At 37.0% G+C, this 20,754-nt stretch overlaps 1 protein-coding gene across 2 annotated transcripts in view; it reads left to right on the forward strand.

Moving 5' to 3' along the window:
- Positions 1–20,754, forward strand: part of EPB41L4A (erythrocyte membrane protein band 4.1 like 4A) — a 218,612-nt gene that overhangs the window by 189,014 nt on the left and 8,844 nt on the right. Inside the window, exon 19 of one of the 2 annotated variants that reach the window (XM_010971499.3) lies at positions 8,959–9,078. The exons of the other annotated variant lie outside the window; for it this stretch is intronic. Within the exon in view, the coding sequence (XP_010969801.1) occupies positions 8,959–9,078 (120 nt within the window). The remainder of the gene's footprint in view (positions 1–8,958; positions 9,079–20,754) is intronic. 2 annotated transcript variants of the gene reach the window in all.

The raw sequence follows: 20,754 nt of genomic DNA on the forward strand, positions 1-20,754 counted from the left end.
GTAGGGGTTAGCTCTCCCTCAGGTACCCTCTTCCCATTCTGAAAATTCTGTGCTCCTTCACAAACAACACAAATCAAACAACCCCTTCCAATCTGTCCTTATTGATCAAGCCAGTATCTTAGCAAATACCTTTGCTTTGCTTGGTGTATTCTAAGTTGTGCTCACAGATGCTCTATCCTCAGAAGGTAGCCTGTTTAAACACAGTGTCTTGTAGGGCCCGAAGTGCTCACAGTGACATTTGCTATCTAAATGAGACATTATTTAAAGGTTGCCCACAAATTCTCAAATAGCTCATGGCTGATCTAGTGGCACTGGCTTCAGTATTCCTTGTAGGTGTTTTCTCCCTCCAGAGTCCCCCCAACCCTAAGTCCGTGAATAATGTCTTAGACTGCCTTTCTTTGTGCTGTGTAAGTAGCGTACTTTAGAATGATGGTGGTTCTGAATGTTTACATGCTAATGTCTTTGTAAGGCTATTAATGAGAAATCACTTTCAAAACATACTACGCAAAGGCTTTCAAAGTCATTTCTTTTACCTGCAGAAATATTGCCCAGGGTTATACAAGTTGCCTGTGTCTGCAGAAGATGAGGTCTAGCTCTCAGGGGCATAGCTAAAAGTGGGCAGAGGAAGAAATATGTTGCCCAGTTCTAATCCCCATTCCTGAAAACCCTGGTGTAGGTACAGTGTGCAGAGAAGGATGGTGCAACCCATTACACTGTCCCTGGGTACCAAGTACCCATTTCACAGTGCTACCACTAACCTCTCCATCCCATTGTTAGCCTTTAAAATTTTGGCAGAACCCACTCATTCTACCTTGGGATACATGGGCCCGAATATTTATACGGCTGCTCTGCTCATGGTCCCAATATATCTCGTGTCTGTGATGAAAGGTTGTCTAACGATGTCTGACTTTCTGTTTGTGCAGAAGACTTCTTGGTGAGGGGGAGGATGAATCTCTTCAACCTCAGTTGTCCTTCCTCATCTTGGTGGTCAGTGTGACTCAACCGGGCGCACAGCAGTGTCCTTTGTGCTTTTATCAAAGGACTCTGGTAACCCTAGAATGGGGCAAAGTGAATCCTGTACATGCTGATCCTCTACCTCCTGCCAGCAAGGTCTCTAAATTCAGCCCCGGATGCTTCATCACTTTGGAAACCAGAGCCTGCACCCAACAACCCTGCTTTCCTGTGTCCCTGTGGGAGCTGCAGCCTGGGGTGGAGGGGCAAAGTCTGTGCAGATTTGCATTTCAGACACTGTTTTGAAGCCCATGATGTGTCCAGTAGAACTCTGGACAGAGTCTGGTTCACTTTCTGGAGACCCAGTGTGGTCTCTGGGATGCTGTTCCCTGTGCCACTCCTTCTTGCTGGTTTTGCTATTGTTGTTTTTGTTTGTTTGTTTAACATAAGGAAGTCTCTCCTGTTAGGTTTGAGACCACTCTTTGTAAATACTGTTTTTTTCCCACAATGTCTCCCCATTGGAGCTTAAGCTGCTTTGTCGTTCCCATGGATAACAATTTAAACATCTCTCATTTTGTGTGAGGAGAAACAGAAATTAATAAGACAATGTTCATCAATCACCTTTATCCAAAGCAGCAGCTGTAGCTTTTAACAACCATGAAGAAAAATTCATAACCTGCACCAACTCTGAAAGGCTCATATAGAAACAAGGATTACTGTTTAGATTCAATTTTAGAAAAATATAACTGCAGATAAACCCCCACTCTGTCAGCTTTGGGTCCAGAGCTGACGAGGCCAGGTGAGTGAGGGTTGTGTGCTGACTGCGGGGTTTCGTTGCACAAGAGTTTCCGACAACACGAGGGGCTTCAGCCTCCTTTGTTGGGGGAATTGTTAATGTCTTTTTTTATTTCCTTTCACTTCAGTTGTTTTTTTTTTTTTTTTTTTTTTTTTACCATGTTCATAGTCTGTGTGGATACCTACGGTTCTCCAGGTTTTGAGGTTTGAGAAAATAGTTTTTTCTTCCCTTTTTATAACTAGATAGAAGTTGGAGCACAGTTTTGTGGTATAACATCTAAGATGACAGAATGTCCTTATTTTCCCCTCAGTGTCTCTACTTACATCTCAACTCCTCTCTTCTCTCGCCTCCCTTTTTCCTCTATCACATTATTTTACCTTGCCCTGTTCCCCCCTTTCTTTTCTTTTCTTTTTTTTAGCTTCTTTCCCACTCTTTCTTTTCTACCTTCTCTGACTTCTGTCTCTGTTTAGGAGCCAGTGATGTGTCAGAAAAACCCCAAGGATGTGGGTGAAGGTTTTGGTTCTGCCATGTTCCTGCTATTTGAGCTTGGGCAACTTTTTAACCAGTTTAAACCTTAGTTTTCTCATCCTTAAAGTGGACTGTATACTACCAGGTCCGTTCCCTTGGATGAGTTACTGCAAAGACCAAATGAAATCTAAGAGGTGATAGCGCTTTGGTGGCAAGAGCCAAAGAGTTTGATACCTGACTTTGGAGTTGCCGCCTCTTCTTTGACTGTCCCACCTCCCCTCCACCCCTTTTTCAGCCTTTTCCGCTTTTCTTTTAACTTCGTCTTCCATTTTCTCACCTTCCCTAACTTTCTTTACACATTTGTATTTTCAGACCAGGCATTCTTATCTTCTAATTCATGAGTGGGTTTTAGAGGTCTTATAACCCTGAGAAATTGTATGCAAAATTTTGTATGTTTCCAAGTACGTGATTTTCCGGTGATAAGATCTGTAGATTTTTATCAGATTCTTAAGGGAGTATCTGGCCTCCAAAAAGTTATGAAGTAGTCATTATGATCTAAATAGTGAAAGATTGATTTGGGGAAATGAAATTGTTACTTCAGTTCACTGGTAGGATTGAAAACTACATGGCTTCAAATATCTTTCGAGATTACTTACTTTGCTATACTGATTTGTGAAAAAATTGGTTCAAATTCATCAGATTGGAAACTTACCAAGTACAAAGCCAGTATGAAGTTAATGATCTATGTGAATATTAGATTGCATTCATTTTCAACAGTTAGAATTTTGAAACTTGCCCCCTAAAATCAGAAGGGTCAGTCCTGTGGGTCTGAGCCCCGGGGCCATGCTCCGGACTTGCCCGCAAGGTATGCTGAAGGAGAACCTAGGAAGTAGACTTATCAGAGTGAAGCCTTTCATAAACCAGCTTTCCCTGAAAATACCGTGAGCTTAATAAAATATCCTTCACATTCAAAGAAACTGGTCTGCAAAATCTCCTTTGTGCTGCTGATGAACATCAGCACTCTTCTGAGCCTTCACTGGGGAGGGTGGGTGGATTTCTCAGTCATTAGCTTTGATGTGTTGCTAGGCTTTTAGGATTTGAAGTGGGAGATTTGAAGGAGGTGGGGGGCCGTGATGCAGGGAGCTGGTCTGGTGTTTTTTGCATAAGCATGAAAGTGGAAGTAACTCTTCAGCCTGGTGAGGATTAGAAGACAGAAATGAGAGAAGCTTGGGGTAAGAGCAGGACTAGAGTAAATTGGCAACAGGGGACATTTGGACCTTTCCCAAATTTGATTCTGGGATGTTTGCATCATGATCACATCAGTTATGTACATGAGGCGATGTGTGTGCACATGTGCGCCTGTGTGGGTGAAACAGCACTGAACAAAGAATTCGGGGCCATGCATTAGGAATTTGGCCCTGCTTTGAAGATCACTGTGCCTAGGAGCTAGTTCCTTTACCCTCTGAGTTTTAGTTTTCTCACATGCAAAGTGGAATAATACCTGCCCTGCCTACCTCATGAGCTTTGTGAGGATCTGAGATAATGGATGTGCTTTGAAAAGCAGAAAGTGCCCTGCATGGGCCAGTTCTATCCGATTAATGAGAATGTTCAGCGCTGCTCAGTGTTATCTGAAGTCCCTGTTGTATCTGGAAAATGGGGCCCAACTCCCTGTAACAAAAAAGAAGTCAGTGTTTCTAGCATGAATTTGTTCTGCCACAAATGTTAGAGTTTCTTCCTGCCTTTTAGATGTCTTTTGGAATCGGTATCTGAGTAATGGATTAAGATGGTTTTAAGTATTTTAAGTATTTTTAAGTGTTCCACAAGATCTTTTATATTATTTTCCTAAAAAAGTGAAGAGACTGTCCTCTTTGGCACTGCAGCTAACAGAGACAATACATCTGAAATGGCAAATCGAGATCACAGTTTGGGGAGGGTCTTATTGTTGTTAGAATGATAAAACAAAACAAAACAGGATTGTCCTGGTGCCCTAGGGGAAAAATGTGTTTTGGATGATGGTAGACTTAAACCAGGGGCCTTTTCTTCCGCATGGCCTGAAAATGGGTGACTGTTTCCTTGCCAGCAATCCCTACTGCACAGTCCCTGTCCCTGGCTGAAGGGGAGGGGCTGCACAAAAGGTAAACGTTGTGTGTATGGGGAAGGCAGTTGGTCCAAAGCCAGTGGAAGTGATGTTCATCATGCTACAGACAGCAAGGTTTGTGGTTTCCACTTTAATAAGCCATATTAAGATTTAGACATTTGATGTGGATGATTTAGGGTTTGCAGAGCATAAACCCATGTTGGCAGAGATGACTGTGGAAGTGCGGAGCTGCGGCAGCTGAGGAGTGCTGTCAGATGACTGAGGGAGAGCAAAGCAGGGTGACCAGTTGTGAAGACAAGGAGAGCTTGAGAGGGAAGCTGTGCCCAAGGCAGCCCGTTTTAGTAGGGAGAGCACAAGGAATAAGCAGAAGAGGTGGAAGCACCTTTAAGAGCAAATAAGAATAATTTATTGATGATGGGGAAGGTGGAAAAAGCAAATGAATTTCTGGCTTCCTGGTCTTCAGGGAGCATATTGACAGATGCCTGAAACCAACGTAAATTTCCCTTGGGAAGAAAAACTACTGGAAAAAAAAACAAACAAAGATTGCTTTATATTGGTTTATAGCAGGTGATCCAAAAATGAGTGCAATTGATGAGAAACACAAGTCCACAATGAGTTGGGACCTGCAGGTTTAATATTAGCAGTGGAGTGTCCATATGGAACAGTTGTCTAGAAGGTCATGCTATAGCTGAAGAGTAGATGTTTGTGTTAATGTGTCTGAATGGTCTGGAAATAAAGCACAAATAGAGAGACATAGAGTCTTAAAGCTATAAAGGATCTTTACAATAATTCAGTAGATGAAGAAACAGACCTGCCGGAGAAGGTTAAGCGTTTTGCCCAGGGTCTGAGTCAGATAATGGCAGAGCCTGAACTAGGCAGAACTCAGGAACAATGTGTTTTCCCCTTACCATTAGATACTTGCTCTGTAAGATTTTTCAGGTTTAGTATTAAACATGGTCTTTATCTCTGTGAATGGGAAATGAATTAAGAACTAAGAACTGGTATAAAGGAAGGTCTTATTAGGAACAGAACTGCCCGGGAACAGGTGGAGGACAAAGGAAAGCCCACAGGGGCTTATAGAAGAATTCATTGGATAATGTGAAGGATTTTGCAGAAGAGGCAGAACTGTAATTGAGAAGACAGGAAAGAAGAGACTAGGAATAGTCATTATCTTCATTATTGTTATCAAACGATTATGTGGCATTTCATCTTCAAAACCTTTTTCAAACTTTAATTAAGTGTCAAATATAGTTAAAAATCTAAATTGCATGGGTAGTCTGGAGAAGTACAGTGTTGAAGTTTGGTGAGACATGGAGGAAATAGATCAGAATTCTCTTATTCTGAAACATTATTGGAAAATGCTCTCTTCTAGGGTAATGGTCTCCCTTATACATTAATTGAAAAATAAAAGCCTTTTTATGGTACGGCTTCTTAGCCCAGCTGTTAACTCTCTTTAGTTGTACATGAGAAAATAGATAAAATGTGATAAATGTAATTACTGCATTGAAGGATACAGGAAAGAAATATTTATCATTTTTGAGGCTCAACTTTAAATGTAACATTTGAAAACGAATACATCCTCAATGAGAATTAGAACAGACTCTTCCCCCCTTAAGCCTTTTTATTCTTCATAGTGTAAACACCGACATTAAAGTTAACATAGAACAGGAAAGGAGCAAAACCCAACACTATGTGTGTCCTACACCAAGGATAAATGAGACTTACAAAGCAGAATCATTATAGGAGACATCTTTTACATTTAATTACTTCTTTAGTTACTCATGCAGAAGCAAAATAGTTAACTCCTGCCTCTTAAGGACTGAGTGTTATGATATCCTTGCCTTTAGAGCTAGAATTTTTCCTTTCCATGCAGCATCTGTATTTTCTGGAGCAGTTCACTGATGGGAGAAATGACACTTTCATTCTTGTAATGAGGTACCATTAACCAGAGGCCTTTTGTAAGGGTGTAATTTCAAACTTCATTACAGACTAAGGCAGCCTCACCACCCGTTACTCAGGAAGATGTGCTTCTGTTGTGACTCTCCAATGAGTCTTACATTTTTAATGCCCCCTGTTAGAATATTTATGAAACAGTGTCACCGGTAGAGGGCATCTGTCTTTGAAACATGTGGGTCACAAGAATATTAACCGACAGGGTTTTGCTGCCCTCACTTTAGACTTTTGATTAGGAAAATAAAAATTAAAGGTACATGCCGTAGTCTGAAATTTTCAGATTTAGTTCTTATTACGAGTAAGGTACAGAAAACACATGTGCTCATGTCTCAGGAAGGTATCTCCTTCCTGAGTTTTTAATTAATTTTTGTCATCAGAGTGAAACGGGAGTATGAAGGTCACCAGCTAAATTCTACCACAGCAGAGAGTGAGCGTACAGCAGTTGTGCTGCCTTTGAAATGTCATGGGGATGTTCCTCTGGGAAAACTGTGTTGGCCCCAGTCAGGTCTCACCCTTGCTGATAAGCTTGACCCTCAAAAATATTTCAAGAAGCTGACTTACTGATTGAAAAAAAATTAATATGGTGAGATTAAGTCCTGTCCATGAACTGTGCAGTGATTTAGGTCAGAATGGAAGCCACAGTCTAAAAGATTCCAGGATTAGAACTTGGGAGGACCTGTTCTCTGCCTGGACAGTGTGAGTGTGGGTTCCTGTGGGAGGGGAGATACCTTCCTGTTAGCCTTACACCTTCCCACTGACCATCTCTTCCTAACTTTGGGTCCCTCAGTCCTGGGAGTGTCCAGGACCGTCCCCTCACCAGCGGGCCTGGTGACTCACTGGCTGTCACATGACACATAGAATGGCTTGGAGGTATAGGTTCTGGCTATGAAAATACGTGTGTGTGTGTGTGTGTGTGTGTCTACACACATGGCATTTTCAAATGAGAGTGTTTCAAAGAATGACTAATAATTATGACCTCATATTTTTCTTCAGATATTTCTAATATTCAGATTCATAGCTATGTATGTTCAATTTTAATTTCCTTTGCACAAGCCATGAGAGAGAGAGCAATGTTCTTGAATTTGTGAAAAATACCATGGCTGTATCCTATTAATATTCAAACAATAGGCTATTAGAAATGAAAGCTTTAGTGAGGAAATACATACAGTTCAAAGCCTTGAAGTGTGTGACGGATAATTTTTTACTTAACACAATTCCTCTTTAATCTAGAGAGATTTAAATAGCTTCTTCCTCATAAGCTACTTTTTAAAATAAAACTTGAATATGCTTTCCATTGTCTCTGTTTAAGTATATGTGAAATGAATATTTGTCACTCATCTGCTGATTTGCATTATAAGCAAATCCAGATACCCACCCCACAGACTGTGCTAAGTGCTGTAACAGGGCAACCGAAAGACATCTGTTCAGCGGGAGAAATGACTCCAAACTTGCCTGTTCTTCTGATTTTTGTTTTGAAGCCAATATGCTCATGCAATCACAGTACTGGGCTGATTACCGTGCAGTTCTGTGCTGCTCTCCCACGCCCTGGGAGCATCAGTGCGAAAGAAACACCCTGGAGCAGCTTTCTGAAGAACTTACATAAATTTAAACTTAAAGATTCAAATAACAGGTGTTTGATTTTCACAAGAAGTACTCATGGCTTCACAGCATCATTGCAGTGCATTCCAGACATTATTTATACTTTAATTAAGTGCTTGATTCCCCTTCTCTCCCCTGCAACACTTCACCCTCTTTTTTAAGAAAGTCTTGATACAGCGACGGTCCACAACTTCTGCAGGCTGAAGTTGGTCTGTGGATGGGTTTTGCTAGGTCCATACATAACTGGTTGCCATTACTTAAAAAATAGTTCATTTTAGGAAATCCAGATCTGTGGATTATCTTTAAAAGAAACTGAGAGGATTTGGTAACACTGCCCCATGATCTCACATGGCAAGTGCCTGTGCCCCCCAAGTAACACGGCCCCCCACCCCTCATTTCCCTTTCCCTCGTTTACGTTCCCTGCCAGCCCTCTGGCCGCACTGAGTGCACAGCCTTCATTCCCTTTTAGACATGTGAGCAGTGTAATCAGGATGCTCTGTGCCTACTCAACTGCTGCTCTATTATGCCACCATATTTAACTTGTGTTTCTTAAAATTCTTAAAAAATGGGAATTGTATCTGGTACTTATTAATAGTGCATGAAAGCTTTGACAATTTGTGTGAATTTTTAAGAGCATTTCAAAATAAAATTATCCAGTGTTGTTTTACTTAACATGTTTTTTAAAAATGATTTTGTTTCATGATTTAAGATTGTTTAGCAGACACTACTCTTCCTTTAGTCAAAACTTAAATGTTTTAAATGAGTTTTGGTTTGACACATATCTTTTTACCAGAAAATTTTAAGCCAGGGATGAAGTCTGAAAATAACCAATATGTATTTCTACATTTATACATAAATATTATATACTTACCTACTTATGGGTTTGTTAATACAGTTAATACAGTCTCAGCTTTGAATGGTTATGATTATAATAAAATTACATATTCCTAAATAACCTTTCATTTCTTAATAACTTCTAAATAGCTTATTTGATAACTTTTAAATAACTTTTGAAAGGAAGTTTAGGGTGAACCAATAAACAAAGTGCCACATGTGTGGATGTTAACTTTGCATGAATGGGCTTTCTTTTCAGAATACGGCAGGAGAATGATATGGTGGATTCAGCGCCTCAGTGGGAAGCTGTATTAAGGAGACAAAAGGAAAAAAGCCAGGCAGACCCAAACAATAGACGATCCAGACACAGATCTCGCTCGTATGTGCTATCTCTTTATGCCTTAATTCAAAAACGCTGGGCTTTTCGTAGCATGTGGTTTCTAGGGCAAATTGGGCTGTCTCTTTGAGGTTTTCTAAAGTGATTTAGTTCAACCATGATTATCCCATTGTTTATTTGTCATATTCACCTTCTTATGTTTGTGACACTCATCAACTGTTTCTGAAGCAGAAGTTGGAGCACAGCCAATGCAAAAATGTCATAAAAAAAAAAAACAAGGTTATCAAAATCATGTTTTGTTTTTAAACAAAAGTATACATTCAACTGAGTAAGTAGAAAGTCTCTTTTGTTCTGGAGCCTGGCTGTTGGTGAAATGAGTCTGCAGAGTCCTCTGAAGTCTTGTTCCAGATTGAACCAGAAGTGAATATCTTCCCATCAGATTACCATTTGTGAGCAGTACTCAGTGAGTGATTCATTACACTCCAGTGTTGGGATTTGCCTGTTCCTTCTATTAGCAGACAGTGCTATGTGTGAGCACAATTATCCCTTAACGATGAGGTTGCCAGTCCCCCGAATTAATTTTCTTTTAAACTGATAAAGTTTATACTTTTTAAAAATAAAATGTTTGCATTGTCCAAATTTAGACTCCCTGTACCCAACTCTCGTCCCAAAGCATACCTTTTTAAAATGAGCAAGGACTGGCCACCTGTCCCTTTGTGGTGGGTAGTTAGGTATCTGGAGTTGCCTACTCGTGGATGGAGGGATGGTTCTCAGGTAGGGCATTGGCAGGCAGACTGTGGGGTGGGTGGCGAGCTCTGAAAGAGCTGAGCAGAAGCGTGTCAGCGCACTTTAACAGAGGCCAGGAGAGGACTCCAGAGGGTACACCCTACACCCCTGTGTGACGCGACGGGACTCTTCCCAGTCTTAGGGGCTTGCTTTCTAATTAGAAGTTAACCCAGAATATGTTTGTGTTTTTGTCAGCAGTACATCATAATGAATGTCTGTTTCTTTTCTAATAGAATATTTACATGTAGTCACTAAGCAATATGCACCCTTATAGACTGATTCATTACTCCCTAATGTTTTTGTTCTGAAACCTGATTAAAATGTTCAGCTTAAAGCAGAAGTCAGTAAAAAGTTTTCTTTGTTTTGGATACCACCTCTCCCTAACTCCATTTAAAAAAGAGAGAGAGAGAGAGGTTTAGATCTGGAAGAATCAAGACTTTATTGTAGATAGTTTAACTAAAAGGCACAGAACCCCAAGATTGGGTCCCAGCATAGTCATGGGTGAATCTTCTGCAACCATGTTTTTACCATTCCATGTGGAATCTTCTTCTATAAGGGACTAGTTATACATAAATTTTGGTGACGTAATATTAAATCTTAAAAGCAGCATTCAGTTTTTCTAATTATTTCTAAAGTACTGTAAATTCAATTAAATGCCAATAGTAAATTTCATTTATTAAATAAAGGGAAAAGTAAAATAAAATTAGGAAAAATCCTATATGTAAATTTTGAAAAAGGCAAAATGTATTACTGGAGGCAATAGTAAATAAATGCAATAATTCATTTATAGATAAAATTGATAAAAAGAATAATCTAATGTTACAGTTACTATAATCAGTTATATTATGGGGCAGATATTGTAGGTGGGACTAGGGATTTAATCATTTTTAATAGAGTGATCTGAGATTCATTTAACAGCCTAAGAAATAAACTTTTTTTAATCTGAGGTAATTGGAGGTGAAATTTACATGTAGTGAAATTGCTCTCACCTTACAGGTAGAAGTCTATAAATTTTGACCAGTGTATACATAGTGTATCTATCATGCCAATTAAGATACAGGATTTAAGAAGTTCCCTTGTACTCCTGTTCAGTCCTAACTCTACAAAGGCAGCCACTGTTCTGATTTCTATCACCACAGATTAGTTCTTGTCTCTTACTGAGATTCAGCTAAATGTAATTATACAATATATGCTCTTTTAAAACCTGGCTTCTTTCATTTAGCATAATGTTTTTGAGATTAATCCGTGTTGTTGTGTGTACCAGTGGTTATCTAACTTCTGAGTAATCGTCCATTGTACAATTATGCCACAATTTGTTTACCCGTCTCCTCTTGCTCGATGTTTAGATTGTTTCCAGTGTTTGCTATTATGTGAAAAAGCTATAGACATTCCATACAAGTGTATCCGTGGAGTGTATTATTTTTTGCCTGGGGGTAGATACCTGAGTGGGACTGCTGGGTTAGAGGATATGTCTAACCGGTTGTATTTAATTTTGTAAGAAACTACCAAAATGATTTCCAAAGAGGTTGTATCATTTTATACCCTCACTAGAAATGTATGAAATTTGGTTCTTCCCTATTCTTGCCAGTATTTGATTTCATCTGTCTTGTTAATATTAGCTAGTCTAGTCAGCTTGAAGTGGTACTCCATTGTGGTTTAATGAGCATTTCCCTGATGACAAATGATGTTAACCGCATTTTCCTGTGCATATTATTGGTTACTCATATATGTTCATTTAAAAAGTGTCTGTTCAAGTTTTGCCCGTTTTTAATTGGATTGTTTGTCTTTTCTATTATTTGTAAGGTTCTTTATATATTCTAGACATACGTGCTTTTTCAGATATATGTATTGTGAATACTTTCTTGGCTGTGGTTTGCTTTTTCATGTTCTTAACATTGTTTTTTGGTGAACAGACATTTTAAGTTTTGATGAAGACACATATCATTTTTTTCATTTATAGTTAAGACTTTTTTGCATCTTAAAGAATATTTGCCTATTCAAGAGTCACAAAGATATTCTCGTATCTTCTAGCAATGATACCGATTTTGCTTTTATATTTAGGTCTGTGATTCAATTAGAATTCATTGTTCATTGTATGAGGTGGAGATAGATATTGAGAAGTTTTTTTTTCAGATGTTTTTCCAGTTCCATTTGTTGAAGAGACTGTCTTCATCGAAATGTCTTGGGGCTTTTGTTGAAAATCAATGGACTACTTGTATGTGGGCCAGTTTTGTTTCATTGATCATTTGTTTATTCCTAAACTACCATGTTGTCTCAGTTACTGTAGCTTTACAGTAAGACTTGAATTACACAGTGTAAATTTTCAAACTTTGGCCTTTTTTTGTCAAGGTTGTTTTAGCTATTTTAGGTCCTTTGCAGTTCTATTCAAATTTTTGAATCAGCATGTTAGTTTTTGCCAAAAACAAGCAAACAAAAAGACTGTATTCTTTAGATTAGCATTGTGTTGAATCTATAGATCAATTTTGAGAAAATTAATGTCTTACTCATCCATATATTTGTCTTTAATTTCTTTCAGCAGTGTTCTAGGTTTCCAGTACAGTTATTGCATTTATTTTGTTAAATTTGATCCTAAATATTTAATGTTTTTAGTGGCATTGAACTGCACGTTGTAAAATATTATTTTCAAATTGTTTGTTAGTACAGAGAAACCCAAACATTTTTTAATATTAATATTTTATTTTGCCACCCTGCAACCTTGGTAGATCGACTTACTAGCTTTAGAAGCTTTTAAAAAAATTATATTAGGATTTTCTATATATGCAGTCTTTATAAGCTTTTTTCTGCATTTTTCTTCTTTACTCTGTCAATGGAGAAATAACACTGATTGAGTTTTGAATAATACCTCTTGTATTCCTGGAATAAGCCCCTGGTGATCCTGATGTATTATCCTTTCCATATATGGCTAGATACTGTTTGATATTATTTGGTTAAATTTTTTTCCCCTATGTTCATGAGAAATGGAGGTCTGTAATTTTCTTGTAGTGTCTTTGTCAGGTTCTTTATAACAATTATGCTGGTCATTTAAAATAATTTAGAAAGTGTTCCTTTTTTTTTTTTTTACCCCTCTATTTTCTAAGAGTCAATGTAAAATTAGCAGTATTCCTTCCTTAAATATTTGATATAATTTACCTAGAAAACCAACCCTGCCACGGTTTTCTTTGTGGGAAGTTTTAAATTACAAACTAAAATTCTTCAATAGATATTGGGCTGTTCATATTGTCTACTTATTATGTGTAGGTTTAGGTTGTATGTATTTTGAAAAGAATTTGTTTACTTTATCTAATTTGTCAAATCTTTTAACAAAAAAATTATTTATAATAATTCTTTTGTATCCTTTGAACATTTGTTGTGGTATTACCTCTTTCATGCCTGATGTTGATAAATTGTATTTTCTCTTAATTTTCTCCTTAATCTAGTTTCTCAGAGAACTAACTGGGTTTTGTTAATTTTCTTTATCTGTTATCTGTTTTATTGATTTCTACTGTTTATTGCTTCCTTCTATTTATTTAGTCTTTTATTAGCTCTTTTTATCATTTTCTTAAGGTGACACTGATTTTAAATCTTTATTATTTTTTAATATAAGTATAAAGTTCTAAGTTTCCTCCTAAGCCCTGCTTTCACTGTATTTCATATATTTTGATGTGTTGTTTTTATTATCATGCAGTTCAGAATTTCAAATTTCACCTGTGGTTTCTTTGACCTTCAATTTTTTTCAGTAGTGTGTTATTTAATTTCCAAATATTTGGGGATTTTCTATATATCTCACTGTTACTAATTTCTAATTTAATTATGTTTTGGTTGAAAAAATCTGTACGATTTCAGTCATTTGAAATTTATTGAGATCTGTCTTAAGACCTAGTATATATTCTTTAACAATGAATGATTTGATGGACTTGAAAAGAATCATTCTCAATCATTGGATGTAGTCTATAAATGTCAAGTAGACCTAGTTAGCTGATAGTGTTGTGCAGATGGTCTACGTCTTTGCAAACTTCTTTGTCCTCTTTTCAGTCACTCATTGACAGAGGGATGTTAAAATTTCCAATAATGGTTGTGGATTTGTTTCACCCTTTAGTTCTGTCAGTTTTTGCTTCAAGTTATTTTGAAGCTCTGGTATTAGGTACACACATATTTGTGAAATTTTTTTTTTGGTCTTCCTGATAAATTAATTTTTTGTCATTATGAAATGTCCTCTTTATTCTGGTAATACTTTCTCTATGTCCATTACACCCATACACTCTTATGTGTGTGGATTTATATAACCATTAGACCTTTTTCATGCTGACCGTTTGCATGATATATATTCTTGTAATACTTTTACTTTAGTCCTAAGTATATCTTTATGTTTAAAATCCATCTCTTGATGTCTTGTAGACAGCAATGTTTGATTTTTTTAAATTCAATCTGACTATCTCTAACTTTTAAATCAAACGTTTATTATATGATACTTACAGTTCATGTAATTATTAATATTTTAGGGTTTTAAGTCTACCATCTTGCTCTTTCTTCCTATTTATCGTGTCTATTTTTTGTTGGTTTCTTCCTCCTTTACTATTGTATTTTGTGTTAGTTGAATTTTTTTATTCCATTTTACCTTTTAATTGACATCTTACCTATACTTCTTTGTATTTTTAAAAAATTTATGGTTTCCTTGTGGCTTACAGTATGATTCCCTAGTTGATCACAATTAGGAGTCTGTTTAGGAGTAGTATCATAACATTTTTACTAAAATTTAGAAATCTTAGAAAAATGTAGTTCCAATTATGACCTCTTTGTCTTTTTTGCTACCATTGTGTATTTTATTTTTGTATGTTAGTAGCCTCATATTACAATGTTAGCACCTTTGCTTAAACAGTACATTGTTTTTAAAAGAAATCAAGAGGAAAATAAAGAGGAACAAAATTTTATAGTTAATGTGGTAGGCAGAAAATAGCCCTCTAGATATGTCCATGTCTTAATCTCCATAACTTGTGAGTATTTTATGTTAGAAGGGAAAGAGGAATTAAGTTTGCAGATGGAATTAGGATTGTTAATCCTTGACCTTCGGTCAAAGAGATTACCCTGAATTATCCAAGTAGACCCAAAATAACCACAAGAGTCCTTAAAAGTGGAAAAGGGGACAGACAAGGAAGTCAGAGTGATTCAAATTTGAGAACAACTCAACCTGCTGTTGCGGGATTGGAAGATGGAGAAAGGGCCCCTGAGCCAAGGGATGTAGGCAGCCTCTGCAAGCTGGAAGAGCCAGGGAAATAGGTGTTCTCAGAGAGCCTTCCAGAAGGAGTGCAACTCTGTCAGCACCTTGATCTTAGTTCAGTGACACCTATGTCAGATTTCCAACCTACAGAATTGTAAGATAATACACTTGTGTTGTCACTAAATCTATGGTTATTTGTTTCAGCAGCAATAGAAAGTGAATTCAGTTACCAATGTATTTGCTGTTACCTGTGTGCTCTATTCTTTCCTCTAGATCTGATATTCCACTTTCCTTCCTTTTCCATTTCTATAGTTGATAAATTCTCTCAGTTTTCTTTTATATGAAAATGTCTTTATTGTGCTTTTATTTGTAACAGGTATTTTCACTCTATATAGAACTTTGGGTTGATAGTTTGTCCTTTCACACTTTAAAGAGATTGTCTATGATATCTGTGTCTTCTGATCTCTGCCATTTCTGATAAAAAGACAGCCTTCATTCTGTAGGTGCTGTATGGAATTTATCTTTTTTCACTAGCTGCTTTTATGACTTTTTCCTTTATCTTTAGTTTTTTTTAGCTATTTGATTATGGTGTGGCTAAATATGGTTTTCTTTATACAGTTGACCCTTGAACAACACAGGGGTTAGGGGCACCAACCCTCCCAGTGCAATCGAAAATTCACCTGTAACTTATGGTTGGTTCTCAGTATACTTGGTTCCCCTTTATCCACAATTCCACATCCATGGATTCAACCACCATCAGGCTATGTAGGTACTGTGGTATTTATTACTGAAAAAAATTCGTGTATAAGTGGGACCTGAGCTGTTCAAACCCATGTTGTTCAAGGATCAACTGTACTTATCGTTGTTTCTGTAATTTGTTGTTTTCACCAAATTTACTAAATTTTTGGCCATTAGTTTTCAAATTCTTTTTTCTGACTCCTTCTCTCTTTCCTTTTGGGCATCCAGTTGTGTATATGTTAGACCGCTTAATATTGTCCCACAAGCAACTGGGATTCTGTTCATGTTTTAAATATTTTTTCTCTTTTTTCAATTTTGATCATTTCCATTAACCTGTGTTCAACTTCATCAACCCTTCTCCCTCCTCCCCAAAGTCCAAGCTGCTATTAAACTTTGTACTTCCCTGTTCTAGAATTTCAGTTTTGTTCTTTTTATACTTTCCATTTCCCTGCTGAGATTTCCCACTTATTCCATTATTACCATATTTTCCTATAAGTTGTTGTTGCCCATATTTATACAAGATATTTTAGATCCCTTGGTAAATTCCCACTTCTGGGTCTTTCAAAATTTATTTCTATTAACTACTTACTTTTTTCCCCCTTTCTTAGACTATGACTATATTTTCCTGCCTCTCTGCACATACAGTAATTTTTTGCTGTATGGTGGAAATTTAGATGATAAATTGTAGGAGATTCGGACTATGTTGTCTTCCTCTAAAGAGTGTCCAATTTTTTTCTGGCAGGAAGCTAAATTACTGTTGGATCCTCTTGATTTTATTTTTTATGCTTGGTTTTATGCTTTAATGCCTTTGTCATTAGCCTAGGATATTCTTTAACTTTGGACTTGGTCCTTATTCCCAAAGCCTGGCCTGTCTGGAGTCTTCATTTAATTCACAGAGTACTCAGCATGGCTTCTCCACTGTGACTGCAGCAAAACCTGTCTCCTACCACTTCACAGTCTCTAGTATCTCTGTTCAGCTCTCAGCCTCGCAGTGGCTGCTTTCTGTTAAACCTTACAGAGTCTCACCTAGCTTACGTGCAAATTAAATGTAGTGAATATTTTCAGCCTCTTAAGGAAAATCCCATGCAGACTTCTGGACTCCCCTTTTTTCTTTTATCTTGCCCTGTAAATTTCAGCCTCATTGACAGTCTCAGATTCTGATCTCTAGCTCCTCCACCCTGTGAATCTGTTGCTTCTTGAGTTTCACCTCCTTATAGCACATTGGGAAAGTGTCCCCAGGCAGAAAACTGGAGCAAATTGGGCCTTACCTTGTATTTCTCTTGTGTTCTCCAAGATCATGGGCTTATGGTATCTGTTGCCCAATGTCTGAAAAACAGTTGCTTTATATATTTTGTTTTATTTTATAGTTTATGAGGATGGGAGGGAGGGTTTGTCTAATACCACTTACTCCATTGGACCAGAAGCAGAAATTCAGGAATATTTTTTTGAGGTAGAGAAATATCTTTGTGTTGGGTATTGCTTCTATTAGATCAACTGAAATCAGAAAAGAACCAAGTGGGACTTTGAATTTAAAATCTTACTTAAACTTCCTTTTTAATCTTATCTATATGATAAAAATATCAGATCAGAGAGAGGGTTATCTCAAAACAATGAAATTGTGAGAGAGAACCTCGTTAAGAGTTTGATGTGTACCTTTTTGAAATTTAGTTTTAAAGCAAACCATAAAAAGACTTAGCAAGTGTTTGGGAGCTGACTTTGTAACTGAACTTGATTGATTAACTATATGGCCAAAGTATAGTTAACAAAAAAATCTAAGTGCAGAGAAAAAACAGTTTATTTGAAGAGTAGTTCCTTCAGAGTTGCTCTGGCTGCTGAGTGAAAAGCAGATTGAGAAACGAAAGGAAACAGGAAGAGCAATTAAAATTTTTTTTTGCAGTGGTCCAGGTATAAGGTGCTTTTAGCTTAGAAAAAGATGGTGGTGGTGGAAATGAATACACATTTTGGAGGGAGAACCGATAGATTTGTAGTGTGAAAAGATATCATGGATGAATTTTGTCTTTTGAGCTGATGGATGGAGTGGGTAGTCATGCCTTTTTAACCACTCCATCCTTGAGATGAAGTGAGAAGGCCTGGAGATGTGTGGGAAGTGTCAAGATTTTTGTTTCATTAGGTTTGAAAAAACAAGTGGGCAATCAAATGAAAATGTCAAGTAGGAATAAAGAGTGTTACAATTCTGCGAGACAATAGATTATGTAGGACAAACCAGGCTTTTTTACTTGAGCTGTGACATTAAAAACCTGAGGTTTGTTGACAAGACGCAATCTGCCGGGTGCTGTTGTCAGACCAGACCACTGTCTGCATTCTCCGCCTCTGAATGTTAGCTTATTACCTAATCTCTACAAACTTCCAGTGTGATTTCTATAACACAGATAATACCACCCTCATGAGATTTTGCTCGGCATTAAGTTGGATCACGTGTGTCAAGTACCTGTGCCCTTATAAATACTTGAAATTGCAGCTACTGTAATTAGTAAATTCTCCAGGTCTCAGTTAATCCCTATAAACAAGGTACTTGATTTTTTTTCCACTTGAAATGAAGTGAATAAAGTAGGGTGGGGCCAACCCACATAAAAACTAGAATTGAGAATATAAGAATCTCTAGGAACCACTACAGCTTTTTTTCCTTAAGTGAAAACGTGGTTAGAGCACTATCCGAAGAAAGTAATTAAAATGATTCTTCAGATATATTTGTAAGTTTACACAGCATTTCAGATATATAGTAAACCATTTACCTCTCAATTACTACCGTGTTCCTGGCTTGCTACTGCAGTGTCTGTAAACTGCCCATATAGAAGTATCTGCTGAGGATTTAAAATGTTATGATACGTTAGTCATACGTGATTCTTTCGTTGATGAATGAATGAAAAGCTAGAAAATGATATTCGTTATGAAATACCAGACATACAGTAGTATAAAACACAAAGCCCTTCTCTTTTAAACACATTAAACTAAAATATAATTGAATATCATCCAGTAAAATGAAAAAGTAGTTATATGTAGTATATTTTCCAGCTGCATTGCCATGACATTCATGTTTACTTCTCATTAAAAAACTTAGATGAAACTTCTCTTCTACAAGGGTGAAATTTACTCTTTGGGATATTTGGAAGTAGCACTGAAGCTAAAATAACAGTTCTCGTATGTTCAACTTGTGTGTGTGAGAGAAGGCTCAGGCTCCCTCTGGTGGCAATAATGTCTTACTACTTCTATTGAAAAAGTGATAATGTGGAAGATGAGGCTGTCAGGGTGAAAAGATGTTTCCAGTTAAATGCAGAACAGACGTCCGATGCCTTAGATAAAGATTTATTATGAAGCCCCTGGAAGTGACTCCTGAGCCATCTTCCGTGGCTGGGTTGCTGGGCTCCATGGCTTTCCAATCTTTTTGATTCCTAGATGGGAAGAGGGAAGGAGGGGAAGATTAAGACCTCTCCTGATCATATCTGTTCTGACCACTCAGGAATATGATGAGGAATTACTGAGATGTATGTTAAATGCTTTGAATTCTTTAAGTGAAGATGTTTTGTAAGCTTAGTTTTCTTAGTAACACGTTTTCAACTCTAACTTTCCTTCTAGTGGTCAGTATTAGGTCACAAAAATAATAAGTCTAATGCTGCCATATTTATTATTATTTTATTTTCAGTATAATATAGTACACAAAACACAGTATATACTATGCTGTAATATATAGCATATATTATAGTTTAATATTTTCTAGATAATATAATTGGACTATTTGGGGGATGTAGAAGACTATGCAATGATGGGGTTTAAACTCTATAGATTTATGAACTATTTTTATTTTAAGGTTTTGGAAAAAAGGAAAATTATCTTTAAATGATGTCTCATCTAAACAATTTCTCTGAAAAGCGAGTATTACTGGACTAATATACAACTGCATGTCTATTTTTATATACGTTGTACTTATGGACAACTCGTGGTTCTATTTCCTTAGGAACTCATGTGGAGAGTTCAAGTAAAACATCTGCATAATTAGGGTCCTTTTAATTAAGAAAAATGGCTGTTAAAATTCCACAGCTTTCTGAATTCACAAAATGATGTTGAACTGCACAGCATGAAATCAGCCTAAATTATTGATTAAATGTGTGCAGATGTAAGCATAAAAATAATACATCTCTCATTAGCATGCAGCCTGTGTTTACATTTATTAAATCACAGGTGGTCTAGCAATTGGGGGAAATTAGCATTTTTTTTTTAACTTTGGAACTTTTCCCTGCCTTAATGCTGTCTGAAACTGCTGGCATTTCAGAACTCAGTTTAGTTAAATATATGACTGTTACGTTACTATTGAATTTAAACATATAGACTAAATTCCTAATTTTAGGGCCATATTTATGACTGGAAAGACTGATTCTTTTGTGAGTTAAGATGACATTTCTGCTAATTCTTCTGAGATGGAAATGAAAAGCATTTCTTGTGGAATTGCAGCAATAGTAGTTTTTTAAAACATGAAAATACTCATTTTTTTCCCTGATAATTAAGGTAAGAAATTCTTTTGACTAAAAAAAAAAATCAGACAAGATAGGGAAGTATAAGTAAGAAAGTAACAATTCCAACACTCAGAAATATCTAGTTTTATTAGGTTTTTGTATGTTGTTCATATTCATCACCTTTGACCACCTGGCCTGGTGTGGTGGTCCTGGGGGTCATGTCCTCCTTGCCCCTCACTGCTTTTCTTATTCTCCTCCCCTCCTCCCTCAAAGCACTTAGCTTTGAGTCTGATGCCATCAAATTATACCACTTCCATCATTCTTTAAAGATTTAGTTCTTGCCCCTTTGTCATTCTCTCCAGCACTATTTCAGTATTCACATAATGGATTTTTATAGTAACCTGGCCTTTTAGTTCCTTCACCAAACCTTAGCTGCTTGACCTCTAAATCATACTTTTGACCAGTGGTGTTTAATCTGTGGCAGTTTCCACCACCAGGGGACATTTGGCA

Source organism: Camelus bactrianus, chromosome 3 (assembly GCF_048773025.1).
Source record: "Camelus bactrianus isolate YW-2024 breed Bactrian camel chromosome 3, ASM4877302v1, whole genome shotgun sequence".
In the NCBI taxonomy this organism is placed as follows: domain Eukaryota; kingdom Metazoa; phylum Chordata; class Mammalia; order Artiodactyla; family Camelidae; genus Camelus; species Camelus bactrianus.